At 46.7% G+C, this 21,644-nt stretch overlaps 1 protein-coding gene across 1 annotated transcript; it reads right to left on the bottom strand.

Moving 5' to 3' along the window:
* Positions 1–2,816: 2,816 nt before the first annotated feature.
* Positions 2,817–20,101, bottom strand: map3k10 (mitogen-activated protein kinase kinase kinase 10). Its single transcript, XM_068745371.1, has 11 exons — positions 19,186–20,101; positions 8,674–8,854; positions 8,069–8,217; positions 7,351–7,526; positions 6,858–7,104; positions 6,216–6,338; positions 5,991–6,129; positions 4,880–4,992; positions 4,506–4,798; positions 3,398–3,926; positions 2,817–3,214 (listed from the first exon to the last, which is right to left on the bottom strand). The coding sequence occupies exons 1-11, from the start codon at positions 20,099–20,101 to the stop codon at positions 2,817–2,819; spliced, it is 3,264 nt and encodes a 1,087-aa protein (XP_068601472.1).
* Positions 20,102–21,644: the final 1,543 nt, after the last annotated feature.

The raw sequence follows: 21,644 nt of genomic DNA, 5'->3' as shown, positions 1-21,644 counted from the left end.
CATTGACAGTAGATACTGTGCTAGTTTTGAGTTTTACAACCATTAGACTTAGGAGTCAATAATCAATTTAGATCAAGATCTATTCACTTGGAAGTTGTGCTAAATGCAGGCTAACTGCACTTAATCATGTGCAAAGATTTCCGGACACATTTGCACTTTGATGACATGAAGGAAAAATTTATTTATGTCTTGAATAATTGCTAAGTGGTTTGGAGATTTGTCCGCGTCGTTTTGAGAATGTAATGTCAGTTTGAAGAAACGACCCAAACCAAAGGAGGGAAAAAAACCTGTAACGTCACAGAAGATTTATCTCCAGCCTGACCTTTCACATTTAGCACTGAGATCTACATTAGCTGTGTTGAATGCATGAGTGCGCCATCATCTGCCAATCATGGTAACTGCTCAGTCACACAGCGACTAGGTACATGGGGAAATAGTATGCATGACGTCATAGACCACAGTGGTGACACCTAGAGGATTTTGTGTGCTACTGCAGTCGCCTTTGTTTCTGCTGAAACAACGAGGTATCATTTTAGGGCATGTTTAATCTCCGTCACACACACACACACACACACACACACATCAATCACAATCACTTACACACACAGCTGCACTTTCTAACACCGCCCTTCTCATACAGATCTTTACATAAATCATAAAGATCTCTGGAACAGCGATGTGTGTTTGAGGTATCGATACTATTTGCATGATTAATGTTTCTGCAAAGAATCACAAATTCTGAGATGTGGATGCTTTATCCGCACCTGAAACTCTGAGCACAGAAGATTTATTCAGTTACCAGTAAGAGAGATTAGTGGCACTAATTAGCAAATGTGTAATGTTCTGTTCTGTTCTTGAGTCATGCTGTTAGAACAGCAGCTCAAAAATGTTTTTGGAGAACATAATGATTATTTGAATTTGGCATTTTAGACATATCAATACTTTCCTATTTTTTTGCATATAGGGCTCCGGGCACCTCAATTGATAACCCAAAACACACACACACAAACACTCCAGTTTTTACACCTTTTTAGTTTGAGCTATTCTACAGTAAAAGAGTTGCAACCATCTGTCACAGTTCATGTCTGTGATTTGTTAGTAAAGTGTTTAACATTAAAATGAGACCAGTGGGAACCAGATCTATAGAGCATGCATCTCTCGGTATCCAAACTGTCACTGAGACATATATAGTAGTCAGCTGGGACAGGCTACAGTGGTTTGGACGCCACCAATAGGCGACCAAATGAAATGCATCAAAACCTTGCAAACATTGGGGATGTATATGTAAATGTTTAGAGCACGGCTCATCAATATAGAATACTGGTCAATACAACGGATGGGGAGCTGCTCCATATAAATACTGAATATATATATATATACATTATAGAAATAATAAAGGGGAAAAAACACAAAGCATTGACACAGAAACATTATTCTTTTTTTAATTTGTCTCTCATTCATCACAGTTCACTTTTTTTTTCTCACTGAACCCGTAGAGGTCACAGGTTGACACCGGAGACGATGTGGACATTACAGCAACAAAGGTTTTCTTTGTTTTCTTTCCTTTTTATATTAACAAATATATACAGATATCCCAGGAAGAGGGTCGTAATAATAATTAATCCTTTCCATTAATAATAAATTGTAATAAATACTCAGCGTTCTTAACTGCACAAGGAGAATGAGTTCAAGCTCACTCTTCTGCCGAAAAGGTTTGTCATCATCTGATACAAATAATAACAAATGCACACACAAAGGCGCTGTCAAGTAAATTCCACTGTGTGAAATCAGGTAGAAGTTGATTTGTCAGCAGAGCTCCACAAGAGTCTGACAAGCTGCACATCGAGGCTTCTGAACTGTTGAATTCCACAGAATCCAGACGGCTTCTTTTGTGTGGCGTTGAATGGGATAGAAGTCTTGTATCATCCAGTGGCGTTACTGCAAAGGAGCGCTGCAGAAAAGCACCGCGCAGCATTCAAATGTAAAATATCATGCACTATAAAAAGAAAAAAGCAGCGGCACACAAAAAGATGAACTCCTATTTGTCCTTCTACACATGTATAAGTGATAGATACACATTCACACAAAGAGAAGCACAGCTGGTCTGCCAAACCAATAGAAAAAAGCTTTTTAGGGATGCACTGAGAAAATAAACTTTTTTGTACAAGGCTGAGGACGTCACCAGTGCAATTAGAAGAAGGCTTTTTGTAGGGTAGAGGTGATGATGACCCCCCCCCCCCCCCCCCCCCCCAGATGACACGAGGATGAAAGGAGGGTTCACCGGAGACGTTTGTGCACCGAGAAGAAGCAGTGTGCAAAATAAGAGCAAAGACTACATCAGTAAAGAATATTGAGCATTTAGGTGAAACATGAATTAACTTTTTTTTTTGTTTTGTTTTTTGCAGTCTTTGGACTTAGAGATGCAAGCCAAAAGCTGGCAGCTACACCAACAGGTCAAAACACAGGCAGGTGGGCTGAAAAGAACAGTTAGCAAAGTCAACAAGTGGCTTTCTTAAGTACTCGAATGGCTTTTGAAGGTTTTGAATCTTGAATTTAATGCAATCTGGTCATGGGACGTTGAGAAAGCCCCTTTAAAAGGCCTCCAGGGCCCTTCATTTGCAGATTAGAGAGCCAAGGAAAGGTCTGCTAGGAGGGTTTCACACTTTATTAGGACACCCAAAGAGGAATGGCTTCCAAACGTGACACAAAGTTTTTCCAGTGGCTGCGTTTCGTATGGTTCAAACATCAGAATCCATTCTTCATCCAGGCCGAGCTCTTTAATGGACAGCTCTGTGTACATGTTGACTTGTTTATTGTCAACACACAGTGGAATGCTGCTCCTCTCCACACAGAGGAACCGTGCGGTCCGAACTCTGGCCCTCCACGTCAATGTCCATCAGGCTCGGCCGCGTGGCGCTGGCGCTGGCGCTGGCGCCGCTGTCTCCCGATCCCAGTGGGCTGTCACAGCTGCTGCCTGGCGAGGAGCTAAGCGTCCGAGAGAGAGAGGCCATCTTCCAGGGATCGGCTCTCACCCTGGCCGGGGTGGGCCGCGGCCTCGGGGCGAACTCCAGCGTTTTGGGCCTCTCCGGGGGGCTGATGAGGCAGAGAGGTTGCGGCTCTGGGATCGGCGGGGCGGGGGCTTTACGCCGATGCGGCACCGGGAAGATGGTGGATGGGTCGGGAAGGCGGGGGATTTCCAGGGAGCCTTGAATAGCTGGATGGATGAATGAATGAATGAAGTCAGAGAAGAAGAATGCTCCGATTAATGTCTCCATCTGTTGCATCATCTCTTGTTAAGGAAGCGTTACAGATTATAGAAATCTTTCTCCGTCTAATCAAACCATGAACGCACACGGGAACTAAATCATGTCCACGATGTCTGTCATCATTCATTTACCTTTGTTGGTGGCTTTGTGAGGTCCTGCAGGTGGAGGCGGCATGGGCATGCTCCCGTCTGACGGGGTCCTGCGGTGCCCCAGCGTCTGAGCCCGGGGTCGTATCGCCCCGTCTGAAGGAGTCCGTCTGTGCCCTCTGTTCAAGGCCATGGCTGTGGACACGTGGGTGGGTGTGAGCGACTGGTTGGGCTCCTTCTTGAAGCTCTCTGCTTTCAGGTCCAAAAGTGGGTTCAGGGCAGCGGCTGGTAGGCATGCTGGCGTTTTCACCCCTGTCCTGGGGCTCAGGGAGCAGTCGTCCGGGTCGGAGGGGAGGAGGGACTTGGTGGAGTTGCAGTCGGACAGAGAGGACAAAGACAGGAGTGTAACAGAGGGAGAAGGGTCCAGACAGGGAAGTGCTGAGTCGTGATGTCTGGAGAGGGACAGGGAGAGGTTTCGACTGGGCGGAGAGGTGCTGCGACGGAGACGTCCCGCCCGCTGGAAGAGTCCCTCCTTCTTCTTGCGCTGCTCCTCCCTGAGGTCATCCTGGATCACCTGTGAAACAGCATCGGGTTATCTCGACAAGGTGGAGGAGCAGGAAACCAGATGTTCAACGCTCAAGCCGAAAACACCTGGGACAGTTTGGCTGTTTTATTATGCGTCTTAGAAAAGACATTTCCCCTCTTTAGACGTTATTCCATGCTGAATCAGCGTCACTCATTTCAAAGAAAGCGTAAGACGCCGCATTCAGGAGACGACACGGAGCCGGTTGGGAATATTTGACCAATATTTATCTACATTATCATATCGAAAATGTGTTTTTGTGTGTGTGAGTAACAGAAGAAAATACAGAGGTGTCATTTTGTCTGACCCATGTCTGTCCTCTTTAAGTTTTACTTCTCATGTTGTGAATGAATCTCTGTTAGACAACGGCACAACAAGTATTCCAACCTGCCATATACTGACCTGCTGATTTATTATTCGCGTTCTACCAAATACTAGAATCAGAGAGGGGAGGATGAGAAATGGGTGTTTTCTCTTTACGGCGACGCATCGACCTGCGGTTCCTTCTGCTGGGATCATTTCAACGAACGTTTAAGCATTTTACAGGGTGTCCAGTTTGACTTTTCTTGCCTGCAGTTTTCCCAGCTGCATCAGGTCCTGTCCGAGGCCAACAGCCGAAAGGAGAGCGGCGCAACCCAACAGGAATATATCGCTCTTCTTCCTCTGGCTAGAGCGGCGGAGCGAGTCCTGGGAGCCCACCCCTGAGCCCAGGCCTCCGGGCCCCTGGCTGCAGCCACTAACAGCCATCGCTGTGTTTGATCCCAGGCTGCTCCACGGGGGGGCAGAGTCCTCCACGGCCCCGTTACTGCTGGTCTCCGAGGGCAGCAAGGACCCGGGGGACTCCTCAAACTCACTGTGCTCCTCTGTTTGAAGGAGAAGCAGAGGGGAGATTAACTAGATCAGGTCGATTCTCAAGTCAGTGATGCAAATAAACAAAGACTCACCCATTTCATTCAGGCTGGAGAAGCCGGCGGTCATGGGGGCATGTTTGGGGGACTTGCCCAGATTCGGTGCGCTGGACGACCAAACTTTGCACCCCTCACCCAATGACTTCAGCCTGCAAACCGAAGAGTAGCCGAGACGGAAAGCAAATAAGATTTTCAGATGGAACGAATAAAGAACTCTGTGACAGCCATCATGCACAACATCAATTTCTTTCCACTAAATTTCCCCAGATGATTGTTCTGCTTCTGGCCGGTCCACAGACTGTAATGAGATATTGATTGAAAGGTTTTTTGTTTTGTTTCCATGCTTCAGCAATAACCTGTCAGGAATAATGCACTGTTTTTGCAGCAGGTTTATCAGGAACACTGTGATAATAAAGCCAGTCTAGAAAACTGTATAAGACATATTAAAACTTGTTCTATTCAGACAGCGTTAGGTGCTCCACGGGGCGAGCGCCAGAGACATAAATACTCCATTCCCAGATGTCTGGAACATCTTTCACAACATCAAGATCAAAGTATTTTATAGGTCTTTTTTCATCATTTCTTGGTGTTTGAAAATAATGCATTACTGACATGAGTTAGACAGTTAGCTCGGCGAGTCTCCTGCAACTCCCTCGGTATATACAACAGTTGTAAAAAGAAGTTGTAAAGCTGTCACTTTGGGTTCAATCGATTGGCGAATAAAATAATCAGCAGATGAATCCATCATGAACACAATCATTAGTTTGAAGTGTGATTTGAAACAGCAAACATTTTTCTCCACAATATCCAACAAAAGTTAAATTAAACGCAGCGACAACAATCTAATCACCTAAAATAGAATTATATTCTTTTGACGTTTATTTTTTTTATGTACTTTTTCCTTCTATAATACATGATACTCTTGCTTGGGTAACTTCTTAACTGCAGGATTAATCTATCAAATGTGTACTTTTACTTCTGAATACTTCATCCAGAAAAAACTAACATTAACTTATTAAACTGTGATCATTTTAGCATCAAAAATTTCTGCAACATTGCCCAAAATAAAGTTTCTTTTGCAGATAAGAAAAATGCACACTGGTATTTATTATTTTTTTTTGGCTGTGTTAAATAGATGTGCACGTACTTCTCCTCCCCGCCAACCCTCTCTTTCTGGTGGGTGGAGCTTGGCCCCCAGGTGCGTCCTTTCTTCTTGCTGGCCGACAGGTCATCCTTCTTACACACAGCGCTGCGGCCCCACGTCTTGCTGCCGTCGCTTGGTGTTACTGAGCGGCAGGAAGACAACATGCGGTTCAAGTGTACCGCTTCTCACGCAGGATGCTCTCTGAGCATGTTGGATGTTTGCACTCACGTCTTATGGCTCTCAGTCTGGGTATGACCCCCGGGCTGGCGGGAGGCGTGGTGCTCTCACTCCCCTGAGTCTTCCTCTTATCCACACTGGGTGACGCCTGGACTGTGATCTTATGCTCGAAGCCTGCAGAAGAACAGGGATATAATATTTAAATAAATCCGTTTTCATTTCTATGAATCAAAATGATACATTTTGAAATGTCATCAGTTCTTATGCCCCCCCCCCCCCCAATCTTTGTTTTCTGTTATGGCTCTCTAATAAATGCACACAATTCATATAATCATTTTTCCAAAAAGACAAGTCACACAAAATATCCTTGAATATAACATGCATGATATGGAGAAACTGATGTGACATATTCTGTGGATTAATAATTTATAAACTGATTCAGAAATAATATAGTTCTCTAATAAAAGTCTATTGATCCTTTTTTGGGGGGGGGGGGCGCTTACGAGTCAGATAAATTCTGAAAAGTTATAAAAGTCTTGTTTAAAAAAAGAATAAGAGGGTAAGTGAAAGGTGCCTGTCAGGGCAATGAAAAAGGGATGAAGCTGCAGTATTTTAAATTTAAAAACGACAGCATTTGGATGATCGGGTGAAACTATTGGAGATGAGGTGGCTGCAGTTCCAGCTTCCACCCACCAGAGGGCAGGCTGATGCAGTTGCTGTCTCGGCCCAGCTTCAGCAGTCTGCTCTTCTTGAAGTGGCCCTTTCTCTTCTTGACGCTGGGCTTCTCCTGGTACACCTGGTGGATGATGATGTTGAGCTCTCTCTCCACGATGTCTATCTCCCTCTCTGCCAGCTCCTGCTCTCTCCTCCTCAACTGCTCCTCCTGCTCTCTCTGTTCCTCGGCCGCTCGAGCCAACGCCTCCTCCCAAGACCTCAGCTCCTTGCGGACGGAAGAGGGGAAGACGAGAGAGGCCATTAACGCAGCAGCAACACCGTTACTGATGACAGGCTTGTTGCTAGGGTAATTCTATCTTGTAGAAACACCTTCTTCACAGAGTGAGGTTTTTTTTCTCTTCCTCCTCACATCAAAATCCTAATAATTAAAGCATCTGATATTCAGTCAGGTTCTGTACTGAATATAATATCTGTGCTACATTACTCAAAATGAACCGGCATGCCGTCTCACCTTCTCTTTGGCCCGGAGCTCGTCAAACATCTGCTGGATCTCCAGCCTCCAGTCTTCTTGTAAAGAGTGAAACGACTCCAGAGGCATCTGAAACATGGCCGACTGCTCGATGGCCAGCAGCCGCCTCAGAATGCTGCTGAAGGAGGGTCTGCCGTGAGGGTTGGGGCTCCAGCACTCTGATGGAGGAGAGAGCAGTGGTCAATGATTTTAGCCTGGATTGACATTACAGAAGTATAATAAGTATAATAGTGCACCTGCCCATTGTGATATGTTTTAAACAATCAGGTTATCAATGTGATGTAAAGATGGCTCGCCAGCGAGATGGGACAGCGTATGGCCGCCATAAAGAGCCAATCAGGGACTGCCAGCGTTACAGAAACAGAGAAGTGGACACCTCCACTGCATCTGCAGAGTCACGGATCATTACAGCCTTTAAACCACAGAGCCAAGCATCCACTGAAAGATTCATGCTGAGAAAAGAGTCGACACAGGCCACGTGTCACTGGAGAATAACTCGAGTTCGGCTTCACGATTTACAGCAGAGTATTAATTAGTCTACGATTAGCATAAATAGTGCGCCGATAGATTTAGAGGAGATGATGGCAGGAGTAAACAAAATGGTTGAATGCAGAGATGCGTCATAGAGGTGTTGCTTCGGTGTCTTCCCTGTTCTTGGGTTTAATAATGGCTCAGAGTCTCCGCGTCAGCGGCTTTTTACCGTCCAACAGATGAGCGAAGGGTTCGGGGCACGTTGACGGGATGGGGAGCGTGAGCTTGTTCATGGCGACGCCGTACGCTACGGCCAGCGCGTCAATCTCCCGGTAGGGAACCTCCCCGGTCAGCAGCTCCCACAGCAACACCCCGAAACTGTGGTGGACAGAAGGAAAATGGCACTGAAGCAAGAACCAAAGCATCGGCAAGCTTCGCCTGCTGATGATGAAGCACAGGAAACTGATTAACACACATAATGTGATGCAAGTAATCAGATTACTGATTATAGACAATGACCCAGCAGAATACTAGACTGGATTCAAGATACATATTAATAAGTCCATAACACAATATTATATAGTATAAATAAATACAGTATATATGTACTATATATTACATATCCATACATAAAACATAATATATACACACATGACTTATTCAATGGAAATAATCTCGGGTGAGGTGTTTTATTATTCTGTATCATACTGATACGATTAAATAACGCTGGATCAGTAATAACGATAATAATTCCATGGATGATCCTTCATTAAACACATAGCTCAGTCAGTTGCCGTGGCGACCAGCTGGCAGTAAGACGAAGGTGCCGCACACCTCCACACGTCGCTGCTCTTGGAGAAGAGGGAAAGCTTGATGACCTCGGGGGCCATCCAGGCGTACGTCCCCGCGGCGCTCATCTTGGTGGTCTGGTGCCACTCCCTGGCCAGACCGAAGTCTGTGATCTTCAGCGTTTTCCCGTTCAAGTCTTCCCTCTCCACCGGCTCCAGGATGAGGACTGAGGAAGAGGAGAAAGGAATGACGACTGCTGTACACACAGAAGATGTCAGGCAGTACCGTAAAGAATGAAAACACACAGCAAAGTTCTCGACCCCACTGTGAACGGAAAGTTTGGTTCCTCGATTACTTCATTGATCAGTAATCTGATGGGCAGCATTTGATTATTAATCAGTACTGATTGGATTCATTTCTTTGATACCTTGGTGGAATGAGAATTGTGATCTTTTACTCAAGCAAAAGTATCGACGGACAATAAACTATTATGAAGTCCTGCTTTTAAAAGTCATAAAGAATTGCTGTTTTTTCTCCTCTACTAATTTAATAGTAATTTTAAAAATACTTACCGTTCTATTCAAAAGCATGAATTAACATGAATTAGTTTAAAGGAAAAATAAAGAGGCATCAATCTAAATAAATAAATATGCAGCGTACAGGACTGACTGATTAACCATCTCAATATTAAAACCACTAATGTTGATCTAAGAAAATTTAAATGACTATAACATAAAGTCCAGTTTAATAATATCGCTAATATTTTAAACTGTTCCACAAAGACCTTCCACAATCAAAACTAAATGTTCTAAAGTTCATGTTTGCAGGGCAGGTGTGGTCAAACCTGCCTGCGGATCAGGTTCCTGCTCCTGGGCTTGACTGTCCAGCAGCACGTGACCCATCGTTCTGCTTCATACAGGATCTTTATCAACTCGTCCTCTACCTCTGTCTCTTTGTGAAACGTCCTCCTCTCTCTGTGTCTGATAGCTGGCTATGGAAATATTTGGAACGTCCACATTTCCGTGGCGCTGGGAGTCGTGTGGGCGTGGCTTTGTCCCTCGCTCATTTATCTACACATTCTACAGGCATATGCAAAGGGTGGAGGAAGGAAGCCGTACACACACACACACACACACGCACGCACACACAGCAATATCTTGTTGACACACACACACACGTGATGAAGGTGTGCCTCTCCATGTGCTGTGTCCACAAGCTTCGCTTAGAGATCAGTTTCAGTGATAAAGAGCTGATCTCAGAGCAGTCCAGTTTTATGAAATGCTTTAGCTTTGATGTAGCATCTGCATCTTCCATTGTTGGGGTGAAAAGTCTTCCTAGTATTCAACTTGTGTATTTCTTCTTCTTCTTTGTAACTCACGTATTTCGTGGATACAACAAACAAGCACGGGCTGGCGCTCCGGAAGAGCTCTGCAGATTCCAGTCTTTCAAACATAAGATTTAATGCTTGTCTTTGTCACGTAGTAAAGTCAATATGTCTATTGATCAAAATGAGCTGGTGTAAATTAACATTCAAATATTGCCTTTTAAAATGTGCATGTGACTGCTGAGACTATTGAAATGAGAAGGCGCCGCAGATGTCTTTGCTATTGTGATCCCGCGTCTCTCCTGTGTGAGGGACAGCTGTCTCCTCGGGGCTCGTTCTTTCAGACGGCAGCGCAGGAAGTGATACGTTTGCATGCTTAGATTAGGTGTGTCTGCTCGGGCGTCAGGCTCGTAGGACGGAGGGGAACGGAGAGGACAAGGAAAGACGAGGCCGATGGGCAGAGTGAGGAGGCGTCTTTACATTATTGGACATGTGACCGAAGCAGCACCTCCACCTGCTCCTACGCTCCCATGCCGTGTTACGTTCACACATCAGAAGACTCTGTGAGGCTTCATAATGCACCACCTGTGCATGGTAATTTCAGCCACATATCAGAAACAAAGATCAATGTGCTTGTATTCGACTCGCAGCGCAGAAACCTGAAGTGCAGCAATGCACATTCGACACTCTCCAGGCTGCCGGAAGCCTCGCGGCCTGTTTTTTTTTTCCCCACAATGACAGAAGAACAAAGTCCTCAGGGATGATGTGGCTTTTATACGACGCAATGTTACCTCAATCCAGAGTGCAGCATGCAAATGAGAGGAATGCAAAACACACTGCTGACAGTCTCCCTGTTTACTATACGCAGATCACAGGCCGTGAAACGGCATCATTGAGACTGTGGTATCCGCTGCATACATGATCAAATCGGTGTATTTAAAGTCACGAAGGAAAGACACACAGCGGGTTTGCACCAGTTTGTCATCTCATGTATTCTTAGAGGACTGGAGGGTTTCAGATGCCATTAGGGATATGCTGTAGCACGCACTGAGAAACATTAGCCCCGATCCACAACGCCAAATGTTATTATGGCCAGACAGCAGTAAATCGTTAATTTAACCATCAATCTTCCTCCGTGCTTGGACCCCGACCCCAACAGCAGACCTAAAGAGGGCTTTAACCTGACTAATGATCTCCAGACTGGTTACTCAGCGCAGGAAACACAGGTGACACATCAGCCAACACCCCCCACACACAGAGAAATCCATTCAAATGCTATATTATTATTATATATCTGTCACTTCCAGCGAGGATTATAAGGCCTCAAAGCATGTGCAACATGTTTGGCATGTGGTGGAAATTCCGTGCAGGTCAGCGGAAAAGATAACAATCGGATTAGACGAGAGCTGCACTTAAATAAAAGATAAGTCGCAATAGAACAAACATCAAGCTGTGGTTGCTGAAGGGGACCGTACCCTCCGTAAATGACCTCAGCATCAGTTTACGCTGATTGAATAGTTGTTGTTTCATTCATTAGGTGACAACACTGTACACACACAAACGTAAGCACAAAAACAACAACGACGATCTGTTGTTTCTGCCCATGATCACTTGAGCATTTTCAATCCGAGTACAAACAGAACGCCAGCAGGCTTGTGGGGCTTTATTGTGTCTGTGGCGTCTCCCCTTAAACACACAATGACACTGTACGACGCGCCGGCAATCTGGGCGCGGTTACCTGAGAAGTCAGCTGAGAGCTTTAGTCTGTCTGTCCAAACAGCTGATCAGGGCGCTGCCGTGGTGCGACCTGTCAGACCCAAAGCCGTTCATTTCTGTGTGTGTGTGTGTGTGGGGGGGGGGGGCTTCTCCTTACTCCGCTATTAGGATGATTTGCTTTCCTTTTCCTTCCTTCCTAGAATTTCAAGAAACCGTTGGAACGTCTCTTTATTAAATCCAGTTGCCTGGATTATTCAAAAAGGAGCATCCATACAAAGTATTCCCAAAATGACTTTAGCTCAATGGGTCTTCTAAACATGCTTCTCAGTCACTGGGCCTTTCCCAGCTGTGTGGCTACTGATGCCCGATCAGAAGCACACAGGTGTGTATACACCTGTCATAACGGAGCACTGGTGTGTTGTGTTCTATTGTTGTGTTGTGCCATCAACGAGGGCGCCACCTTTACATGGCAAACTGCAACCTAGTGAAAATATGGACTGGCTTGGCAACTCTGGAACTAATCAGTCAGATGTATTTGCTCAGGACCAATCAGCTCAGAGTTCTACCAACTCGTATTCCAGATCTTCGATCCTCAGGATTTGAGAACATCCTACGAGCGTGGCAGACTGTTCTCTTGTTCCCGATCATCCTCCTCCTCATCCCTCGTGCAAAAAAACAGGTGCAGCCTGGAAGGTGGAACAGCTGTTATATGGTGGTGCCAAGTCAGCAAATCAGGCCCAGCGTCCCAGCAAACCCTCAGACTTTCTCATAGGTCCCTCTAGCGCACAGCATGTTCCCGCCCTCATCCAGTTTCTCGTCCCACATCTTGTTCAGAGCTGCTGGTTGTTATGGCACAAACACCGCCGCTCCAGCGCCGGAGCATCATTACAGATGAGATGCAGGCCCGTGGGATGCAGAGCAGCCAGCGCCCCCCCCCCCCCCCCCCCGCCCACACACACACACACACACATCTCAATCTCCATTTCTGCTTTGGCAAAGATCAAAACCATGGCAAGGAAAAATAATCCAAACATCCAACCCCCCCAGTCTCCTCATCTTCACAGTCCCTCCCTGGGTCGATGCCTGACTGTCTGCTGTTTCAGCTGTTTCCAGCCTGGCTATGATCACAGCACACTGGGGAGAAGATGTAGAAGAAGAGCTGTAGGGAGAGCAAAAGAGTGGAGGTAGTAAAAAAAAAGAAAAAGAAAGACTGAGTGGTAGATTTTGTCTAGAGATGGGAGATGGTGGGCGAGAAGCTGAGGAGTCAAAGCAGGGTGGGTGGAGGTTTGAGGAAAAGCGACGGGGGAAGGGAGAGGATGGAAGCAAGAAAGGGATGTAGAAATGACAAGAGGAAAGAGGGGAGTTGGTGCAGAAAGGAGGGCAACAGAGGAAGAATGAAATATTGGGCAGGAACAGTGAGTGCAGGAGGGTGAGTAATGCAAGAGAAGAGACAGGCGGCAGTAGAAAGAGGGTGAATGAATGGATGAAAAGAGCTAAAGAGAGTTGACTGGAGGGAGATCTTTTGTTATTCTCCTGGCAGCACACACCAGATGTCTTTGTATTTCAAGAGGTCGCTGCATTTTCCTCTGGCCTCCACACGTCTCGTCTCAGAAGAGACTTTAAGCAGAGAAGACATGAAACATCTCTTAGAGCGCACCGAAAATAAAAACCCACGATTCCACCGAGACTTAAATGTAGTCAAATTTAGGTCCGATCTGAACAATTCAAATACAGCAATACGCCATTCAGTGTCGCAAATAAACAACAATGAATTCAGGCGGTCGAACACCAGAACGAATCAAATCTCTGTCACCGATACCCCGGCATGGCTTAACATGCAGCCCCCCCCCCCCCCCCCCCCCCGGGGCCAGGAGGCTCTAATCCTGAGCCGCGCAGCGGCACGGTTTCACCCTGAAGTCTTTAAACTTTGTCTTCACAGCTGCCAGATTGGTGTGACCTGCCAGTCTCTCTCTCTCTATACTCAAGATACTCTCCTCTTCGTGAAACCAAGATGATGATGAAGAGGAGCCTGCTGATGATGGGCTGAGACACGTGTCTCTTTTTTCTCATCATTCCAATTTGGACATTTACAAAAATGTCTCTCTGTTTTCACTATTATTTCACGCACACAAACAGCCGCGTCCAACTCACCAGTTACAGGCGTGAGCTGGTGCGTGGCTTTGCTCTTGTTGGAAGGCGGATTGGAAAAGCAAATGGAGGAAACAATCAGCTTCAAAGATTCTCCGAGTAAGAGGAGCGCTGAAAACTCACTGCACAACGCGTAACCGATGAGTATCAATCGCATGCATTTCTGCGCCCGGGCTGCTGCGAACACAATGACCTTCTAACACCAGAGGAAAAGCCAATGCAGGCGTGAGTCTGTGGCATGACTGCGTTGGTAATATTCGATTCTGCCCCCCCCCCCCCACTGACACACTGTAAGTCCAGCATCGCTCCACGGGAAACAGCGACGTAAGAAGTGACAGCTGCATTAAAGACCAAAGAAACACAAATGTTTCTTTTCTGTGTAAAATAACTTTCATTTCTGTCATCTCCTGCACGCCATCCAACTGAAGAGGAGGTGATGAGGAAGGCTTGCGATGTTTTTTACAGAGGTGTTTACGCCGTTGCTGTCGGAATGTCTCCCAAATCAGAGCAGAATAAAAGACTCCTCAGAATAGTTTTACAGACACGGATTTGGAAGAAGAAAAAAAAAACACCAGGAGCTGTGATCTGCTCCTTTTTATTATTCTAAAGTCAAATCCACTAGGATACACAGTATTGATACAAATATAACTATAAGCACGGATAATATTTCAAACAGTGAACCGCATTAAATGAATAAAACCACAGTAGAGTAGATCCACATCAACGTGGGAAAAGTAGAGAGTAATTATGTTCATGTGTTTAATGTGCAACAGCAGCAGGAGGAGCAGGAGGGGCAGGAGGAGGTGTGAATGTGTGTCAGTATGCTTGGCAGGTCCACAGAGCATCGGGGAGCCATCACGTTAACTGGCATCAAATCAAATGTTAATCGACCAGTGGAGAACAATAACTGTCACGCGTGTCGGAGTGTGCGTGAACACAAGTGTGCTCCTTTGTGATCGTGCAGCCATTGACTGGTTGTTGGTGTGTGTGTGTGTGTGTGTGTGTGCGTGTGCGTGTGTGTGTGAGCCGTGTCACTGTAGCTCCGACTGTCACTGAGAAAGAGGAGCCCAGAGAGTGCACCGAACTTCACGTCAGCCCGTTGGCGGCTCGAAGTCATGGTTTCAATCGGCACACTGAGGAACTTTTATTCAGGCCGATTATCATCTAGTTCAAATCCGGAACACGCTGGGGTTCATATGTTTGTTTGTTTTAATGCGATTGAATTCGACGGTAAAATGAGGCCTGCAGTACAAACAGACAAATCTGAAGGCTTTCACTTCTTCCATTAGGACGGTCAGCCTGAATCTGCAGCGAGCTCAGTGAGAGAAAGAAAGGCTTGACCTCCTCCTCTTAAACTAGCCTCGTTCTCCTCCTGCCTTCATCCCCCCCCCCCCCCCCCCCCCCTTCCCTCTTTTCTTCGCTGTCCTAGCCGAGCCTCCAGGGACTCTTGTACAGCCGCTTCATTCCTCTTCTGCTTTTCCATCAATCCTTCCTTGCCTCCATCCATCTCTCCTCACTGTCATCCCCAGCCTACAGTCACCCCTTGCAGCCTGTACCCCCCCCCCCCCCCCCTACATTGACTCCTGCCTTTGTGGGCCTTGCTCTCACTCTGTTTTAGCTACTGTGTGAGAATGGGGTCATTGTTGTGCTGCTGCAGTGTGCGTGTACATGTGTGTACACACGCAGGCCTGCATGCTAAGCTGCACACACACACCGAGTTAGGAAATGCAGAAATGTATCTATTGTCTATTAAATATACAGCAGGAAACGACAAAGAGTCAATATATAAATCAGACTATATCAATAGCAGTCAAAGTAGGCTTATCAGCTATTTAAAGAGGACGTAGTGTCATGAGCTGTACGCTAGAAAATCCAATAAACTACATCTCTATGGATCCAATAAATTTAAAGGTCCCATATTATGAAAAACTCACTTTTCCCAGTGAGGTCTGGATTTAGCAAAAATTATACAAATGTATGTTTTTTTAAAATAATACAGCAATTTAATAATGTTCTTTCTCATTTAGTTTAAAACCTCAGGCTTGATTGTGTGGTGGAATCAATCCTACACATCTGAAACTAATCTTGTGCCTTTTAGTAACAGAAATCACATCCATACACCACATGAATATCTCACGCCTTCAATCCACAGAGATTAAATGCCACGCCAGCGATGGATAGATCTCTTCATCGCTCTCCTCTGAGTCGGCATCAGTCATATTGGCTAATGACCCGAAACCACTCCGTCTCTCAGAGGGATTCGGAGCCGAGATTATCCACCTCTCTAATCCTTTCCTCAACAGACATACTCTCGTTTTCTCACACGTCAGACGGCAGCAACTCAGCGGCGACAACCGTTGGCTTTACTAATCTCTTAACGAGCTACGATGCTGTTCCTGTATTTAATAGATCAACCAAAAGGATAAAAAAACCACTGCTATTAGTATTGGCGTGTTTGTGCCTTGCCATCGTAATACCCTGCGTGCAAACAGAATACTTGACGAGCCTGCTGGGAGACATTATTCAGATGACTGTTTACTATGTAAACACAACTTCCATTTGAGCTGCAGCAGGCAAAGCAGCAGGAAGAGTCAACCATCCTATGCCTTTGCTGTGTGTTTATTAGCATTTACATTCACAGATGGACATCGTGTTCAACAACAACAACAACAACAACAACAAAATCACATATTTATCAAGTTGTTTTCAAGTCGACATCTTTTTATTCAAGAAAGACAAATATTGCCTGCATTTATAATATACAAATGTAAGAGCAGGTTGTAGGCAAGACCTGGCCTTTGTCTCACTGTGGTAAAAAAACTAGTCCTGATGCAACATCACTTTATTCATGATACTCTGCATCTGTCCATTGGCTCTACTTTATAGCCACTCTAGTGAACTGAGACAATCGAGGAGGACTGGCGCCCTATGCTTTGAGAAACTGGAGGCTGATCCAGGGTCAGAGTGACAGTTAAGGTATGACCACGGGTGGCAATGACCTGCCGACCCACAAACATGCTGTGACATCGCTCTAAGGAGGCCACAGCAATCACATTACCTCCAACTAAGTCATTGCTGTGAGCGCAGACTGGCTGACAGCAACACTCCGCAGGTTAAAACACAGAACTTCAAAACGCCTTTCTAAATTGTAGTTTTAATTATATTACAAATAACAATTCTATAACAGCATCTGAGCGAGCTGAAAATCGAAACGGGCGTGCGAAAAGCTTCAGACGCGGAGTGTCACATTTAACCCTGAAGAATTCCTCCTCTGTGGGAGACCGAACAGAAGACGGCCGAATGGAAGACAGAAGAGAGGCTCCGGGGCCCCGAGCTGCTCTGTAACCGCGGCGATGCCAAGTGGTCGGCAGCTTGAAGAGGACACCTGAGACCAACGTACCTGGACAAGTTGAGCCGAAGTGTAACCCTAAACCGAGATCAACCACTGTTTATTCCCGGCTCTCTCCTTCTCCGGCTCTTTCCCATCAGTCTCCTTTCTAAACTTTAAAAAACAGCCAGAGTGAAATAACTTTTTAACCTCACTAATACTTCAGATGTACTGTAGACTATAGCAGTACTAGAAACACTCAGAAGGAGCAAATACCCCAGTTCATTTTAATCAAAGAAAACCTTCCAAACAAAATTCCAAAAGACATATCAGCCATAAAAATGACTGCCCTCTGGATTCTGTCGGAATAAAAATCAATCAATCATGGATTCGTCTCTTCTTAACTGACTACCTCCGTCACCACCGCACTCTCATCATCCTTTGATTCACCATCTCGCTCCTCTGTCTTGTCTTTACTCTCCGGAGCATCACACAAGTCAAGCATCCATCAGTGTGGGCGGTGTGTGATGTCACACTCTGATCACACACTTAGCGATTAGCGCCCACACGTCTTCGGTATAGCAATCATCATTGTTGGGTAGACACTCTTGCATTTCTTCAGTCGCGTGTTTCCATCCATCCAAACAATAGCCTATATCTAAATTGGGGACTGACATTTTGTGCAGCGGCCGACCGTGGCTCGCAGCTCTATATGACTCAGGGACACACAGGAGCAGTGTCGCCATGGACGAGGCAGCGGTACGGCGTCGTTGCCAAGGCTCGGCTGTCCAATAAACATCTGATCCATCGTCATTACTGTCAGAGCATCAGGGGGAGGACAGAGAGACGGGCGCAGAGACATTTAAACCAATGAGCAGAAAGTGCGTTCGAGCTACTACTTGTGCCATCTCTCTTTTGAAAAGCCTTTAGTCAGCATCCTGCACACACCCACACCCATATTAGGACCCCCCCCCCCCCCCCTCACTTAGATGGTCGCTGTGTGTTATTTCTTTGAACCAACAACTTCAACTGTGTCTTTAAACAGCAAGTAGCACAAAAGGACCAAAAATAGCACAGCGAGTTGCAGAGCAGATCTGCTCTCCTTGAGGAGAGGAGGAAAAAGGAGGCAGAAGGAAGGAGAGCAAGAGGAGAGACGACAAGTAAACGATGGCAGAAGGAGAGCAGCTCTCCAGGAGTCAGGGAGCCCAGCTGCAGCTTCATTTCAGTTTCTCATCCTGCCATTGGAATTCAAAGATGACATTTGATCATTTTAATTCGCTTTTGCAATTTTAAAGGACATTTTCTTGTTCCCTATTCACAAACTTATTTTGCTAAATATACCTTTTTTTTCTATTGTAATTACCCCCCCACCAAGAATGTTATGTGACTGCCTTTATTTCTACTTTCCATGCCCCTGGGGACAGCCATTTAACTCACTGACGTTCTCAGTAAATGTTTATCGAGAATAGGGATCGGGGTCAGAACAGGTGATCACATGATGAATCCGCCCCAACAGAACAGGTAATGCTGATTCTTCTAAAACAGCGGTTGGCCTTTAGAGATTCTTCCAGGCTCACGGTGGAAGAATCTTAATACACATGACTAGAAACGCATCTTGATGGGAGAAGGGATTCAGTGCAGGTAGAGGTGTTTGTGCACGGATCAGATACGTCTGCTGATTATCTTAACTCAGCACCACCTGATACAAATTGTCAAAAATGGTTGTATTAACGTGTATAAAAAAAAATACTTTTCTCCTAAAACCTGAGTGCATTGTGTATATTGTGTGTACCGTACGTGTTGTGGCACTTTTAATTAGATTCCAGTCGGTCACACACGTGCAGCCTCCCGTCCCTATTGAGCTTCACAGAGGGTTACAGAGAGAGTTCTCCTGACCTTTGACTATTGTGTTATTCAACCTCTGGGAAACGAATGTCCTCTTCAGTCCTGGTAATGTTATAACAAGTCTTATAGAAGTACACAAATCATCTATTGTATAGGATTTGGGTATTTACACACAGGTTTTATTTTCAGTACTTACTATTGCTTGACTTGAGGTCTCTATGGATGATAGGCACGAAGGCCTGGTTGTGCAGGTAGTCCATCCCTGTGGCAATCTGGACTGCCCAGTTCACCAGGACCTTTGGCGGCACCTTTTTACCAGCGAGCGCTCGGTTCAGCGCCCCCCCTCTGGCGTACTCCATCACCAGGCAGAGGTTTGGCTCCCGCAGGCAGACGCCACGGAGGGCGATTATGTTGGGATGCCGGAGCATCCAGAACAGCCTGGCCTCCTGCCGCACGCTCTCCAACGCGGCGCCGATATCCTCGTCGGGGTCTTGCCGAGCAGCCTTTACTGCTACCTCCTCTCTCCGCCATATTCCTTTGTAGACCTTTCCAAACCCACCAGCACCAATCACCTCATCCAGCTGCAGCTCTGAGAAGTCTATCTCCAAGGGGCATTCGCCCACGCCACCTGCCACCAGCCCTCCTGCAGTCAGCTGCTGATAGTTGGCAGTGTCCCCCTTTGTGACGTAGTTACTTGGAAAGATGCCCACCTTGTCCTGGATCTTGCCTGTCCACCACCCCTCATCCCCAGACACTTTGAAATCCTTGGAGAGAACCTCAAGAAGGTCCCCACGCCGCAAGGTCAACTCCTCGTCGGCCGTGGCCTCGTAGTCGAACACCGCCGTCCAGTAGGCGTTGGGATTGGTGGACCTGCAGCAGTGGAGGTTTGGGGAGGAGTTCCAACTGCTGCCATTCTCCACCTGCACAGCCGAGGCCGGACACATCGGTGGCGGAGGGGTCATGTTTGGGGGCGTGGAGGAGAAGGAGGAGGAGGTAGCAGAAAAAGGTGGCCCGGTTGGGATTAGGCATGGGGGAGGAGGGGAGCAGCGACCACCACAGCTGGTGCAGGACAGGGGGGCTGCTGGGCTGCCTGCTCTGCCGTACGGGTTCATGGCAGCCAGAGATGAGGTGTTCTCGACTACCACTGGGGGGGGGGGGGGGGGGGAGATGATCAAAAACTCGCACAGCTGAAACTGGCCTCCCCCCATAAACACATCTTGCTCATAGGTTGCTGTCGCTCCGACATGTATTCCCAAAAGCAAGTTCAGTCAGAGACGATGTATATGTAACCCGTCTGTTTGTTCCCTCTGTGTTGTGTATCTGCTACATATACCAGGTCAAACAATGAAGCCCCCACAGAACAGATCCATGAGTGCAACCCCCCCCCCCCCCCCCCTTATTTGACTGTTTCCACAACTGGGCCTTTCAAAAAGCTGCCAAGAGATGGGAATGTTTGTTTATCTGAGGGAAAAAACACCGGCTCCGTGGAAATCCTTCAGAACGATGCCTTCAGTCTAAAGAGTTCCAGATCAATAAGTAGGCGGTTAAATTAAACCCAATCATCTCTCTCGTTAGTCCCTCCTTTGATGCTGGAGATCAATAGAACAGCGATATAACAAGGATACATTCCATAAAGAATTTATCTGAAATGACAAAAGTAAAAGCAAGGATCCTGATTTGTTGCTGTGAAAAGTTTTGTTCTGATAAATACACAACCTCGACTGTACTGCGTCTTATATCCGGGAGCCATGCCCACGATCACAGGCCCGTTTCCCTACTGAGTCCCCGACAAGGCTACAAGTCCTTTGCAATGAGCCGGTGCAACGTCCATCATCCAATATGTCCCATCCATATCGAGACAGGTGAGCGGTCACAGTTGGAGGCCGGCGGCCGGACGGCAGGTACCGGTACTCCTCACAGGCGGAACCCGCCTCCGCCTCCTCCGCTGGGCTGCGTTCGTGATGGAGACCAGTCCTCGGTTACAAAAGGAGCTCTTCTTCTTCCTCGGAGACGGAGCCAGGATGTCAACATGTCTCATTGTCCTCCTGGCTGCCCGAGGACGCGCGGAGGGTTCGGGTCGCTAATAAAACAGCCTCGCAGGTGCGAGGGTTGGTTTTTGGTTTTTATATCCACAATTTATTTAGGGAAAGCGGACATCGGACGGTGGACACGACGCGAGGCTTGCATTAAGAGCGAGGAAGATATCTCCATGTAAGAAAAAAAATATTATTACGTGCGTAAAATGTTGGCGGTGTCCAGCCCGCACCCGCGTCTTCCGCTTCAAGCACTCTTATTATTATAACACGTTAATAATTAGCTTTTACTAACAGCGACGTCCACCGACATCGTCGCATCCATGGGCGTGTGCGTGTTTGCGTCCGAGGACAAGTCCGAGGCGCCATCCAGGTCAGTAAACCCAATTGAAGACGCTCCTGCGTGAATCCCGTTTCCCGTGCCGTTGATCCAGCTGTCCGAAGGTCAGTCGCGCTCAGGCCGGCTTTCAGCTCCGGAAGAGACGCGACATTTGGAGCACCGAGCTGTCAGTCTGTCTGTGGGCTGACTGCATCCACACACACACACGCACACACGCACACACACACCGTGGCGCCGTGCACGCACGTTCCGCCCGGACGAACGCTGCCTCTGTCACCGATC

This window comes from Brachionichthys hirsutus, chromosome 11 (assembly GCF_040956055.1).
Source record: "Brachionichthys hirsutus isolate HB-005 chromosome 11, CSIRO-AGI_Bhir_v1, whole genome shotgun sequence".
Lineage (NCBI taxonomy): Eukaryota > Metazoa > Chordata > Actinopteri > Lophiiformes > Brachionichthyidae > Brachionichthys > Brachionichthys hirsutus.
Note: the sequence above shows the minus strand (reverse complement) of the source record. Positions and strands in the feature narration are given on the sequence as shown.